The sequence below is a fragment of the Euprymna scolopes genome, chromosome 25 (assembly GCF_053919585.1).
Source record: "Euprymna scolopes isolate OS-2025 chromosome 25, ASM5391958v1, whole genome shotgun sequence".
Classification (NCBI taxonomy): Eukaryota; Metazoa; Mollusca; class Cephalopoda; order Sepiida; family Sepiolidae; genus Euprymna; species Euprymna scolopes.
The window spans coordinates 74975604-74991254 of NC_136506.1; the positions used below are offsets into that span (position 1 = coordinate 74975604).

General features: G+C 36.2%; 1 protein-coding gene across 3 annotated transcripts in view; it reads right to left on the reverse strand.

The window, feature by feature from the left end:
* The window catches only part of LOC145247439 (uncharacterized), a 195664-nt gene that overhangs the window by 14689 nt on the left and 165324 nt on the right, over positions 1-15651 (reverse strand). For all 3 annotated transcript variants that reach the window (XM_080109206.1, XM_080109205.1, XM_080109204.1), the window contains 2 exons: positions 6682-6888; positions 4737-4947 (listed from right to left, as the gene is read on the reverse strand). In XM_080109206.1, coding sequence (XP_079965332.1) covers positions 4737-4947; positions 6682-6888 — 418 coding nt within the window. The remainder of the gene's footprint in view (positions 1-4736; positions 4948-6681; positions 6889-15651) is intronic.

Genomic DNA, 15651 nt, shown 5'->3' on the forward strand with positions numbered 1-15651 from the left:
ACAAATCAAACAGGACCTAGAACTAAACCAGTGGGCAAATACTACCGAAGCAATCACCTGGTTTAAAAATATAGAAAACAAAGATAAATGTACGTTCATACAGTTTGACATCATAGACTTTTATCCCTCGATATCCGAAGAACTTTTTAACATTGCCCTAGAATTTGCCAAGGCATACACTGATATATCCTCAGAAGAAATCAACATCATTAAAAAATGTAGAAAATCAGTTCTAATAAATAACAATAACCAATGGATAAAAACTAAAATGAAAAATTTGTTCGATTTGGCGATGGGTGCCAGAGACTCTGCAGAGGCATCAGATCTTGTGGGATTATTCATTCTATATACCCTCACAAGCATATTCGATACTACGGATATCGGCCTATATAGAAATGACGGACTAGCTATATTAAAAAACTCCAACAAAGTCAAGGGAGAAAACTTTAAGAAAATCATACACAAAGAAATGAAAAAATTAGACCTAAAAGCGGACGTATCAGCTAACATAAAAATAACAAACTTCCTGGACGTCACGTTAAACTTAGATAAAAACACATATGAACCATACTTAAAAGATAACGCTACTCCAATTTACGTAAACCCTAAGTCCAACCACCCACCATCAATTATAAAACACATTCCTAACTCGATCGTAAGTAGACTCAAGTGATGAAAATGCATTTAACAGGTCAACCAATATCTACGAAACAGCCCTAAAAAATAGTGGATACAAAAATATCGATATCAAATATAAGCAACAAAACACCAACAGCTATAATAAAATTAAAAATAGAAGAAAAAGAACTATAATTTGGTATACGGCCCGATACAATCAAAGATTAAAAACAAAACTTGGCAAGAAATTTCTAGATCTTATTCAAAAACACTTTCCCGCAAACAACCCCTTACACAAAATCTTCAATAAAAATACCTTGAAGTTATCTTACAGTTGTTGCGAAAATTTAGAGGTGATAATTAAAGCACATAATAACAAAATACTAAATGAAAACAATGTAAACAACAACAAAATAAACAATAAAAAAAAGTAGACACCATGACAGAAATAAAACCAACACTAGCAGAAATAAAAATAATAATAATAATAATAATAATAACAACAAACCAACCCTGACAAGAACAACCATACCATAAATAATAATACTAATAACGAACAAAATAAATGCAATTGTAGACACAGCACAATTTGCCCAGTCCAAAATAAATGTCTAACAAAAAGTGGTTTATCAAGCAACAATATTTGCGAAAGAAAACCCGAATAACAAGAAATATTACAGAGGCATGACTTCCTTAGATTTTAAAACCCGATACTATGACCACAAAGGTACCTTCAAAAATAAAAAACACCGTATAAAAACAACACTAGCGAATAAATACTGGGAACTCAAAGAAAGTGGACATTCGCCGGTAGTCGAATGGAAAATAATGAGACAAGCTACCACGTGCAGACATTTAGACAACCCATGTAAATTATGCCTCCATGAAAAATTTGCTATCCTGTACTTTAAAGAACCTCAAAATCTATTAAACTGTAGACGAGAAATAGCAAACAACTGTGTTCACAAAATAAAACTTACTCTAGGATAGCGATACAAAATAGCTTTAAAACTAACAATAACAATAGAAAACAAACAAATAAATAAATTAAATAAACATGAATATACATAAACGATCACACATATATGTATGTGTGCATATGTGTGTGTACACCTAGGTATATTCATATACAAGAAAAAAAAAAAAGAGGGAAAAGATCTACCTTAAACCACTAACCTAGTTCTAAAAAAGATCCTTTGTTCGATAAAATGCATGCCCATTGGCTGATAGGAGGGGGCGCGGTGGATACTAGAAAGCTGATTGGCTAACTAGAAACCCTCAACATATATAAAAACAAGAAGCAACCACAAAATTTGCGCATAAGTCTGACGAATCCTACAGTGGATGAAGCGCAGAATATTCAGTGTAGCTTAATCGCCATATATATTTTATAAATTACTAACTAGCTCTACCTACGTATTGAGCACTTTTGAAGTAAATACTTAAAGTTTACGCATAAATCTATACTTTCGTATATTAAATTTGTGTGAGTAAATGAAGTAGTTATAAGAGGTGGATGTAGTTTGCTTGAAGCACTGTATAGTATGTAGTTAAATGAAATGTGTAGAAGGCGGTACAATGCAGAGGTAACGGAAAGACACAAGTTGAAGCCGGTGAGAAAGTTTCATGTATTTGTAAGTTGTATTAATAAAACTTTCTCACTTGCTTCAGCTTGTGTCTTTCCGTTACCTCTGCATTGTACCGCCTTCTACACATTTCATATATATATATATATATATATATATATATATATATATATTAACAAGCAAATATTTAAGACTTCAGAATAATGCCTTCTAGCTATGACACAAGGCAAAAAAATATGTTCCTTTTTACATGGCCTTGGACCAAACTTGTGGTTGAGGGAAATAACATGGTTTCCTCACATTGTTTTCTATCAGACTAGCAGAGGTACCCGGCATTGCCCGGGTGTTTGGAGGTGTGTGTTGAGTACAAAATAAAAAAAGTGTTAGTATGCAGGGAGGCTCGAACTCGTGATGAACCCGTGACGCGAAGGTAGAAAAGAAAGTGAAAGAAAACTTGACATCTTACCGCCATGCTATAATGTCACAGGAAGTGAAAAGCATTCAAATTAAGCGATGTCAATCAAAAAGTTGACTTGCACAAATAAGTTAAGAATCAGGCAGGCGCAGAAATGAACATTGACTGAAGGCCAGTTAAGCTTTATGCTTTCTGGTGTTTTATTTATTTGTTTCCCCACGATGTTGGGGAACACCAAATGAATAGCAATTGTCTGATATAAAGGGTTTTCCCAACATTGATCACAGCTAATTGCTTTCAAGATGTCCCGTCACGAAAGGCTGCTGACGGCTTTGCTTCAAAGAGTTTCGCCTTATTTATACGAAAAAGACAAACAAACACACAAAAGGACAGAAGAGAGGAAATTTTATAAAAATCAATCAAAATAAATGTAGAGACGCATCCGTTCACAAATCGTAGATATTATAATCTAGGGAGTATATAAAAAGTTCTAAAAAAAAATAGTAACCCCCCCCCCCCCCCCCGAAAAAAGACTTTCTTGGACATACAAAAACGTGCACGGCCGTTTTGCCTTTTATATATATACTAGCAGAGGTACCCGGCATTGCCCGTGTGTTTGTAGGTGTGTGTGGTGTTAAATAAAAAAGAAACTGGGGGAGGGGAGGGGGATCGAACCCGAAGTCCTGAAGCGAAGTTTGAAAATAAAATCGGCCAGCCAGAATGAGTTAGTGAAAGATGTTTGAAAGTCGTTGAGCGTTACGACGACGATGTAAGCATTGTTATAAGCGAAGAAAAGAAAACAACGGGGGGGATCAAAGCATAAAAAAAAAAAAACACAAAAAATCTAACGTAAGGCAAACGAACGTTGAAAACAGAAAAACGAACACGTGAAAAATGGCTTAAATGAGCCTGTTTCGATATTAAAATTTTAAAAATCGGTGGATACCCGAGTGTCGCTAAGAATAAGCAAAGTAAAAAAAAAAAAAAAAAGAAAAAACCAGGAAAACGAATGTTATGTGAAAAATGGCTTAAATAATACAGGGTTCAATATATAAATTTAAAAAATTGAAAAAAAAAAAAAAACATCTCACACCACGATTCGAACCCAAAACATTTAGATAATGAACAAACGCGTTAACCAACTGCGCTAAAGTGACGGAGATGAAATTTACTTGGTTTTTCAACTATTTAAAGTAAGTCAGGTCATGACGTCATCTGACGCATGCGTAGAATCGGGCATCGTTACGAGAAACCGGTTTTTGTCGATTTTGGAACAATTCATTTTAAAATGAGATTCAGCAACATTTTAATCACTTTTCATGTCGTTAGCGATCAAAAAAAAAAAGGGGGGGAGGGTGTATTCGTGGAAGATGTAACACATACGGAGGTAGGAGTGTGGCTGCATTGTTTAAAGCTTAATTCACAGCTACATGTAAAGAATAAACAACATTTTTACGAGGTTAATGTAGTTTGCATGAAGCATTGTTCAGTGTGTATATAATGGTAATTTATAGAAGGCAATAACAATACAGAGGTGTAATGATTAAACATGAACTGAAACAATAAAACATAACAATGGAATAAGCAGAATGACCTTTTATTAATACAATTAATTGTATTTTGGGTGTCACCCCGCATTGAGGATTGAACCTTCAACCTCCACAAGAGTGTAACTTTTACAACTGAATTTTACCAAATACTCTATCCACTGTGCTAAGGGTCCTCACTAGAAATTACTTAGGATTTCTACCCAGTCATGGCTGACAAAACGAGATCATGTTACCTCCGTAGATTAAATAAAGGGTTCCGTTCAAAATTTTATGCAAGTTCCGAAGGTCAACAAGACACACCCGAAAAAGGTTGGAAGTTACATCGACTGAAACGTGAAAATAGCATTCAAGAGGAGAAGAGTAGTTCAAAGAATCCAAATAATACAAAAAAAAAAAAAAAAATTAATTTTAAAATTGTTTCGGGGGGATCAAAATTGTTGTGTGAGAGGTGATGATGAAAATAATTCTGGATGCGTTAATTAAAGAAGAAAAGCAATGTTAGAAAAAAAGAAAGAGAGAAAGTGAAAAAGTGGAATTCAAAAAAATGAAAAATTTTTTTCGACTGACTTTGCGAACCCTGAAGAATTTGATGCCTGCGAAGAAGTGGCTGTTTGTCCAAAAACGCTGCTAGCCTGGGCACCACCAAAAGGACTGGAGAATGCTGGAACATTGCTACCAAAAGTACTTGAACCAAATCCAAAGGCAGATTTATTTCCAAACGCAGGTGCCCCACCAAATGAAGCAGAGGATCCAAACGAAGGGGATCCACCAAATACACCTGTGTCAAAGTTTAAAGAGATAAAAATAAAGTTTTAAAAAAATTATTTCAATGTTTCATTGGTAAAGTTACATAACAATATTTAAAAACACTTGTATAAAAATAAAAATTAAAAATCAGAAATTTCAGAACAGATGCTACACTTTGATAAATCTGATACTTAGATTATATTGCTAATAACAAGTTGAAGGTATTTAAAATTAATGCATTGATTATTTTAACACCTGTTTATGGAACCTTTCAGGCAGTTTTGGCTATCATCATTATCATCATTATCATCATCTTATTCAGTTTAACGTTCGTTTTACATGCTGGCATGTTTTATAGCTTTTAAGAAATTGACTTCCAAACTAACCTATCTCTGGCCAGGTCTTTATTTATCCTTACTTCCCACAAGTTCACTTTTATCTACTTCTTCCCATGTTTTCATTAGCTTTCTCCTGTGAACTGAACCTGCTACCTCAACTGTTCTATATCTACTAACCCAAGCATACTCATCTGTTCTTTCAATGTGACCAAACCAACAAAGTCCCCTGTTCTGCACACATCTGCTAGTGTCCAGATTTAATTTTCCTCTGAGTTCATCAGATCTAAGTGTGTCTTTAAGACGCACATTACATGTCTTCTTATATTATTTCTCTCCATGCAACACATATCCTCAACCTTTACTGGCCAGGTTTCACTTTGCATACACTATAACAATACGTATGCCTGATTAACACTTCCCTTGGTCGACAACAGTAACACACTGTTGGTTAGTGTAAAATGTTTTTGACTCCTAATGGGGGTAGAAGACGAATGGATTCGCCAATCATTTTTATAACCAACGGCTGGGCTAAACAACCAATGAAAACGTTTCAAAATTATCATAAAAATTGTCAAATTTTGGATTCAATCAGTTTGCCATTTACGTCACGGACCGCATTTAATTCTTGGCCGCCATCTTGGTTACTGATCTAAACTACGCCGCCATCTTGGTTACTGATCTGAACTACACCACCATCTTTGTTCAACACAATGTCTCAAAACTTAACAGTTAGTATATTTAATAATATATTTAAACATACTCAAAATAAAAATACAGTATAATCATGTTGACACATCTGTTCTTGTTAAATTACCAAAGTTAAGCAATATCAAGCCTTGCCAGTACGAGATGGATGAGAATACCAGGTGTAGTATGTTGGAAAATGGCAAAACCTCTTGGCAAAAAATATGCTTTTAACAAGTACTTCAGGCTAATCTGTTTATCTATACATACTGAGAATTGTAAATGTAAACTGAATTAAAGGAATAAATTATAAGATTGTCAACATCATAAATTTTGAACATAGTTTTTGTCATTTATTCACTACATTGCTCTGTAATTACATTGAGCTTCTTAAATAAAGATTGGAATATAAGAAAATATATTTCTACAGATATATATATATATATATATATATATATATATATAGATAGATAGATGTGTGTGTGTGTGTGTGTGTGTGTGTGTGTGTGTGTGTGTGTGTGTGTGTGTGTTAACACAACAGAACAACCCTCCCCCCGGCCAGAAGTTTTGTTCTCAATCATGTGACGAAGTTCAGTAGAGAATATTCTATCGTCACACTTAAAAAAGAAGACAAAAAAAATACTATTAACTCGTAGGTGTTTGTTTTGATAGGTGTTCATGGTAGGGTTAGGGTGGGGGCTATCCGAAGAAATCACATGGAATTTTATCTGCCTGCAACTAACCTGGACTTTGTGATTGCTGCTGTTGCGACTGTTGTTGCCCAACGCCAAAGCCTGTTGCCGCAACGCTGCTACCCGCAGAAGTTGTGCTGCTTGTACCTGTAGTGCCGCCTGCTGTTGATCCAAAACCAAATGAAGTGCCCAACTTTGGACTGCTCAAAGGAACGCTTTTAAAACCAGAATTTGGAGACTGGTTGCCAAATAGAGTAGCTGAAAAAAACGCCAAAGATAAATATTAAACAATAAGGAAAACCACTTTTATCGACATAGTATACGGTTTCAAATCTAATTTTTTTTTTTCTCTAATTTTCTCATATCTATTATATAAAAGTGAAAATGTGTGTGTGTGTTTGTGTAGAGGGCGGCAGTACTAGGGGTCTATCTTCAAAAACCATTTGCACCTAGCTTAATCTCTTCATTAGGATGATAATAGATAGAGAAAAAAAGAATTTTTGAAAAAAAGTCATTTTTGGCATGTGGGGGGCTTTTTTTACGATATTGCCCCCCCCCCGGGGGGGGGCCCAAAATCACCATTTGCAGCAAAAAATTTACATTATGCAAAATTGCATGCACCTAAACGTCCTAAATGGATACAAATTGGTATAGATAGTTGAGACTGATGATTTCTAGCCATTTTTGAGGCATTTTTGGGTTTATAGGATGAAAAGAAGGGCCAAAATGAGCCGAAATTTGCTCAAAATTACCCGAAATCTTAAAAAATCAGCTATTTGGCTACTATGTTACTCCAAAAACGTCCGAAATGACTATGAATGGACTTAGTTGTCTAAAACTTACATTACCCCATAATTTCTAGCCATTTTTGAGGCATTTTTGGGTTCCTAGGATAAAAAGAAGGGCCAAAATGAGCCGAAATTTGCTCAAAATTACCCGAAACTTAAAAAAACGGCTATTTGGCTACTATGTTACTCCTAAAACATTCCAAATGACTATGAGTGGACTTAGTTGGCTAAAACTTACATTACCCCATAATTTCTACCCATAAGTCGATTGGCATCCCTGCAGATGGACATGTGTCACCATTGATAGGCATCGAGTTTTAGAAAAATTGTGAGGTGCTAATAAAAGAGTAATAGTTAACAATTGGAATAGAACAATAAATCATCTCAACAATTAATTGAAATACGTTATGAATGATTCAAATTCTTTATTGATCTCATCTTTGTTCTTCAGTGTGAATTTGTTTTTTCTTTCATAGTTCCAACTTCCCTTCACCTCGAGCAACTTCCCATTCTTATAGCGCAGAACCTGGTCACTGGTTACCTCCTCCAGAATGGGTGACGATGGATGAACCCACATCAGATCTGCACCTTTCTCAACCCGGACCAGCTGCTCCACAACAAATGTTTGATCATCCTTAATTGAAGTGAAGAAACCAATGTACCAGGTTGTCTGTTCACCCTCATACCATACACTCACACACATCTTGTTAGGCTGGTAGATTTGGTGCTCTTGTTCTTTTGGATCGTCTGACAGCACTTTCAAGGCATCGTCGTTGGTTGGCAATATCATTTCTGCGATGCTGCTTTGGCTTGCACTGTTGTCTTCGTTGGACAAGAGAACGGACAGATTTTCGAGCTGAGTGGACATGTCTATGTTGATCAGCCTAAATAACTCAGGTCGATGCAGTCGATCTGCTTTGTGAGTGTGAATGTAGAAGGAAAGCTCAGTTTTGACAATTTTCTTGCCAATGTCGCCATTCTTTCTCAATACCTCTTTCAGCTCGTCAACAGAACAACACGGACCACCCCATTGCTTGCAGGTTTTAGCCAGGTTGAGAACGTAATCAACATTCTTCTGTTTCTTGGACAATTTCTTCTCCATTACTTGATTCTGCAGTTCCTTCTGGGACGAGTACCAAGAAACATTCATTGCTGCCAACTCATTACGAATTTTGGAGGCTTTGCTACTCAAATCTTTCCTCTCCGCACTGTGCAACACCATGTTATCTCTCAGTAACTCTCCTGTGTGTCGGTTGTTCTTGCAAATGGCTTTTATGTGAAATGGAACTAATTCCTTTCACAGTTTTGGGGTGGGGGAGGACACTAAGAGAAATGAAGGACCCAGCAGAAATAAATTTCTGTTGAATAGAATAAGAATCTATTGCAGTGTTATTATGAAGCCATTGCAGTGTTGTTATCAAGAAGCCATTGCCATTGCAGTGTGTTCTAGCCAACTAAGTCCACTCATAGGCATTTGGAATGTTTTAGGAGTAACATAGTAGCCAAATAGCCGATTTTTTAAGTTTCGGGTAATTTTGGGCAAATTTCGGCTCATTTTGGCTCTTCTTTTTATCCTATAAACCCAAAAATGCCTCAAAAATGGCTAGAAATTATGGGGTAATGTAAGTTTTAGCCAACTAAGTCCATTCATAGTCATTTCGGACGTTTTTGGAGTAACATAGTAGCCAAATAGCTGATTTTTTAAGATTTCAGGTAATTTTGAGCAAATTTCAGCTCATTTTGGCCCTTCTTTTCATCCTATAAACCCAAAAATGCCTCAAAAATGGCTAGAAATCATCAGTCTCAACTATCTATACCAATTTGTATCCATTTAGGACGTTTAGGTGCATGCAATTTTGCATAATGTAAATTTTTTGCTGCAAATGGTGATTTTTGCCCCCCCCCCCCGGGGGGGGGGGGCAATATCGTAAAAAAAGCCCCCCCACATGCCAAAAATGACTTTTTTTCAAAAATTCTTTTTTTCTCTATCTATTATCATCCTAATGAAGAGATTAAGCTAGGTGCAAATGGTTTTTGAAGATAGACCCCTAGTACTGCCGCCCTCTAGTTTGTGTGCGCTTTTTTGTATGTCCGGCAAAGGCTTATTTCCGCGGGGGGTAGTGGGGCGCTCAGGGGGTGGGTACCATTTCTTAGAACTTTTTATATACTCCCTAGATTATAATATCTCCAATTTACAAACGGAGGTCGTCCCTATCTTTTATTTGAGCGACTTTTATTTTATAAAATTCCTACTATTCTTCCTTCTCGCGTGTTTGTTTGTGTTTTTCATATAAAAAAGTTAAACTAACGAAAGCGAAGGCAGTTTTCCGGCTTCGTGCCAGGGACGTCCAGAAAGCAATAAGCTTTGATAACTGTGGGGAAAACCCCTCATATCAGACAATTGCTATTTATTTGGACACTTGGGAGAAAATAAATACCATGAGAGAAAGCTGAAAACTTAATTTCTTCGCTGACTCCTAACCTAATTATCAGTGAGTCAACAGTTTTTGATTGACATCGCTAAATTTAAATGCTTTTCACTTCCTTTGTTGTCATAACAAAGCGGTAAGTTTTCAGGTTTTCCGCCTTCGCGTCACAAGTTCGAACCTGCCTGCCTACTAACATTTTTTTTTAATTCTTTTACACCTCCAAACACCCTGGACAACACCGGGCACCCCCACTAGTATAAAATAAAGACAGTCTACCTCTCTTTCATTTCTTTAACTTTACATCAATAGCTTTGTTAACAAAAAAGGTATGTACCTTGTTGTGGGCCGAAAAGATGATCAAGAAAGACTCCGATACAGTTATGGTTTAGAAAAAGAATATTGCTATTTGCAAAAGACAGAATACATAAAGAATGAGAGTTGTAGAACTTAATGCAAATATGGTGTACTGCGAGTGACTCCCGAGAGTGGTACCTCTCTGTATATTTATACCATTAGAAGAGTTCATATATTGTATATGGGCAAGCCCTCTTCCCCAAGACTTTTTGCACCGTAAGCTAATGATATCTTTTCCGTTTCGAGTTGATAATTAGTAGGTCAGTGAATTTTTTTCTTTCTGCCTGACCACTGTTGTTCTGGTGTTAATTGGGGTGAGTCGAGATTGAACGTCTCAAAAATGGTGTCAATCAGCTCTTCCTCTAAAGGTAATTGTGTTGCTAGTGTCATCCGAGGGAGTTCTTTTTTTTTTTTTTTTTTTTTAACTAGTTTTGGTGGTGTTTATGAGTATGTCTCAGACGTTGTATGATATAAACCATATCATCAGTCCCCGTAGTGATTGTACTCAATTGTTAAAATAGCCTTGAAATCCTCCATCTGTAGATTTTTTATAATATTTTACAAGAACAAAGTTTACTTACTCGGAAAAAAGATTTTTTTTTCCCCTTTATTTTCTAACTAGCGAGGGTACTCGGCATTGCCCGTGTGTTTAGTTGGTGTAAGGGAAGAATCAAAACAACAGTAGCAGGGGTGCTCATTGCCCATGTGGGTGTAGATGGTGTAGTAAGGAACCCAGCGGGGAGAAGGAGGTTAGTAGAGGGGAGATCAAACCAACAGTTAAAAAAAAAAAAAAAGTGATGTCTTAGCCAATATATCCATCGCCTGACTGGAAGTTCCAAACGTTGAAACTAAACGTAGTCAATCCAACCGATATGATATTGTGAAAATGCCGACATAAAAAATGACCCTCCTTGTAGAAAACTGGCCAGTTGTGGGTGAAGGAATTAATGTTTGTGGCCAATTTTTTTTATATTTGTCGTCCGAGACGTCCAGCTTCAAAACAATACCGATCTTGTCAAGATCCGTCAGATCTGTCAAAAGTTTTTGGCAGACATACATACATACATACACACAAACCGCTGATTGAGATTTATATTATAGAATAGCCACAGTAATTTTACTAATTACAGTTTTATGTTATACATTGGACAAAGTTTACTTTTTTTCTCTGAGGGGGAGAAAAACTATTTGAAAAATCTAACTTGCTGATATATCTCCTCCATTTTAATTGAAATGTTTTTAAAGTATAGTTTTGACAACTTTTTTTTTTAATGTCATTTGTTGAACGTGAGGTACTTTTTTAGTACCAGTTGAAAAACTATCTCATTAAAGTACGCCACTCTTTTTTTCAGTTTCAGTGTGTGATTAATAGTGCTAGGACAACAGCATATTCTTTTCATTGTTTTGACACTCGAGTGTGTATCCGTTGATACCTTATATGCTTTTATATAGAGTGATATGGTTCTCGGTTGATTAACTGTGTCTGACTGTGTCGGATATATACTCGAGAGTCAAAACAATGATAAGAATATGCTGTTGTCATAGCCCAAGTGATTACTTGTGCAGGTTTATTCTTTTCCTTTTTTTGTGTGAAAATGCATTTATGGGGGTGGTTATGTGATGTTGTAGATATCTATTTTATGAATTCGAGTTCCTCGTCGTAAGATTTGTTGTGGCCTGGACAGGTCATTAAGATTTGGACATGGATACATTTTAGAAAAGGTATTTGTATTTACAACAAGACAGAATATATAAGGAACAAGAGTTGCAGTAACTTAATGCAAATAAGGCAAACTACGAGTGACTATAGAGTGATACCCCTCAATATATTTACATCATTAGAAAAGTTCATATATTGTGTATAGGTGAGACCCTACAACAATATTTAAATCTGTTCAGTCAGATAGTTTTGATAAATACTGGTCAGTGTTCTTAAAGAACAAAATTCATTTCCAATCGATTTAATTTAATTTCATATTTAATCTGATCAAGAGTTTTTGTTTTGATTGCTAATATTATAAAAGAAGCAGGAGGAGCCGACCCTCCCACAGTCTTAAGACATTTTCCTATCAGCAATGACATAGTGAACAAGTGTAATCTATATATATAAAAGCGAAAATGTATGTATGTATGTTTGCTTTTTCTGTATGTCTACAAAAGGCTTTTTCAGAGAAGCGGTCGGTTGGTTCACAACTTTTTAAAACATTTTATATCACATATAAATCGTAATATCTCACAGTTAACAACGAAGCTCGCCTGTCTATTTAATTTGCTCAATTTCAGGAAGATAAATATTCAACATTTGTCGCCCGCCGCATGTGGGTTAGTCTTTTTCCTTTAACATCTTGGGAAAATATACTATCCTGCAGTCAAACTTGACCTCATTAACTCATTAAAACGGGCACTCTGAAAAATCCAAGTAATTAAAAAAATTCAAACGTGTTTCCGTTAGCATCTCGCGGTGGGGCAATGGTTAACGTCACACATTTTTTTTTTTCACACTTTAATTTACAAGTTTGCCTCAACGGTTCGGGTTCGATCCTCATACTTACTTTTTTTTTTTACCCCCCCCCCCCCCAAGTTTCCACACACACACCTCCAAACACCCGGGCCGGGCAACGCCGGGTACCCCTCGCTAGTCTATTATATAAATCTCACCTGTCTGTTTAAATGTATGTATGTATGTATGTCTAAAACTTTTGACAGAGGTGACGAATTTTCACAAGATTGGTATCGTTTTGAAGCCTGACCCTTCAGACGACAAATAATGAAAAATTGGCTAAAAACATTAATTCCTTCACCCCCAACTGGGCACTTTTCTACAGGGAGGGGTTGCTTTCTCGCCAGTATTTTCAAAAGTCATCCCCTCTTTTCGATTGACTAGCCTTAATTTAAACATGCGTCACTTCCGGTTTGGCGATGGGCACAACAGCAAAGACGTCACATTTTTTTTTCACGTTCATTTCCTCCTTTGCGGTATGGGTTCGAGTGTGCCTGCCTACTACCACCTTTTTTTTTTTTTTTTTTTTTTTTTTTTTTTGCTCATTCCACACCTCCAAACACCCGGGCACCGTCAGGCATCCAGGCTAGTTCAATAATAAATAACAAATTAATCACTTGGTTAAAGAAAAAAAAAAAATAATGTTTTCTTTCAAAAATTAAAATGATTGAAATCTTGTTGGTAGAAAAAATCAATAGTCTAATAAATAAACATCCATGCAAGATAATGTTGTTATTTCGATTAATATACAAGTGAAATATCGCAATTGAAAACAAAATAACAGGATAACTATTTGACGTACTCCTGTATCAGGCAAATGTGTTGCTCTTATCCCAAATATTATTCTCAAGTTTCGGCTAACCATAACATATCATTTTCTTCAGGTGCATCTTGTCAAACTCAGAAAACTATAATTTCAAACTAAATGTTTTATTTAATACACAGGGGCAGAGTGTTCATATTATGTCAGCTATAACCAGGTAGAAGTAACTATAATTTTAGTCTTTGTTTTATTAAACAAGGTGCCTTCAATAAGTTTCCAGACTTTTTTTTTGTACAAGCATTTAAAATTGTCAGTCTCTTGAAAATTCAGTATGTTATTCCTATACATCTTATGAAATGACTGACCAATTTTTATGATTTCAGGTTCAAATGAGCAGCTGTAAGTAGAAATTGGAATACACACTACTAAAGCCTGATTGTCACAGCTGATGAATTTCAAAATTGCAATCTGGATGTGAGGACAATTTAGAAGAAAATGCCACAGAAACGTATGGAATGCTTCAGACTACTTTTGGACCATCTTGCATGAATCGAGCATCAGTTTTTGAGTGGCATAAGAGATTCAAGGAAGTCAGGGAGTGTGTGAGGGATGATGAGAAGTGTGGAAGGAGTGAGGAAGTCAAAACACTAGAGTTGATTGGCCAAATAAAGAATTTCATTAATAAGGACCCTCGTGTGTCTATAGAGACAATAAATGCACAGTTTGATGTCAGTGTGGGAACTGTACACATAATTATTCGCGTGATACTGAAGATGTGAAAGATTTGTGCAAATTTTGTCTCAAGGGTGCTCCATCCTTGTCAGAGACTATTTGACCAAGATAGGCATAAAAGCAGTTCCTCACCTTTCGTATAGTCTAAAACCTTGTTTCCTGAGACTAAGCTCAAGAAAAACCTTAGAGGCTGTCATTATGAGACAATTGAGGAGATGAACGAAGCTGTGACCTGGGTCATAGACATGCTCACACAAAAGGACTTCTATGGGGCTTTCCAAATGTCGTTGGATTGGTACAAGTGCACTGCAGTCGGAGGAGATTACTTTGAAGGGGACTAGAATTTCATGTGTGAACTTTTAATAAAAGTGTCCATATGAAAAAAGTCTGGAAACTTAGTGAAGGTACCTCATGTTCTTTGTTAGTATTGCCTGTAGTCAAAATTGAAGTAAAAATCAGATCTAAATGCCAGTCTTCTGGAGGTTGAAGGTGCAATCCTTACTACAGGCAATACAAACTAAGAATAGCTTAAAATTTAGCTACTTAAGATTTCTATCTGGTCATGTATGTATGTCTGTATGCCAGCTGCATTCAGCCTACGCAGGTTGAACCGGCTTCTTCTGAAAGAGAAAGTGTCAAAGGAAATATATCCTGGTCAGGGGGAGATGATACTAAGTTTTTGCAGTTCCTGCAGAGATGTATCGATGTCCCTCCTACATACAGTGCCTGGTATTCACAAATGGTTATCCCATCTGATACTGACAAAGCTCAATGTTGCTCAACTTTGGTGATCTAATGAGAACCAGTGTGTCAACATGATTATGTCAATCATGGCTGACAGAACAGGAACAATCTACTCTCGGATTAAATCAAAGGATTTAGTTAAAAATTCTGTGTAGATTCTTTAACTGCATAATCTAAGCCTCCTAAAAGGTCATCTTTACAATCCCGGTGGGTGCAAATCCCCTAGTTGAGAACCGCTGTTCACATCCTCCATGTCTAATGTCTTAAACCGCTCAGTATACTTCTGCTGCAAAATCACCGCCCTCCATCAAGTCATCCTTCTCAGATATCTACGCTGGCTAGGTCATGCTCTACACCATTAACCAAAACAGTTCATCTATGAAGCAATTGCTCCAGCCCCCCCCCCCCCCCATCTCCCCCAAACTTTGAAAAAGAAAAGTGGTGAGTAAAAAAAAAAAAAAAATAAAAAATAACTGATGATGATTATAACTGACTTGAGCACAAACCTGAGCTCCCATATCTACGGAGTAAGTTAGCCGTTGAAACAGTGAATGGCTAGAGATCACCCAATCGTTAACTTGAAATTGTCAGTCTTTGGTTTGGTTTTATTGTTTTGTTCTATGGTATCTATATATTAACACCGTAGTACCTCTAAAGTAATTACTTTGTAAATTATTTTATCGAGAGATCCTATTTATTAAAAAGGAGGAT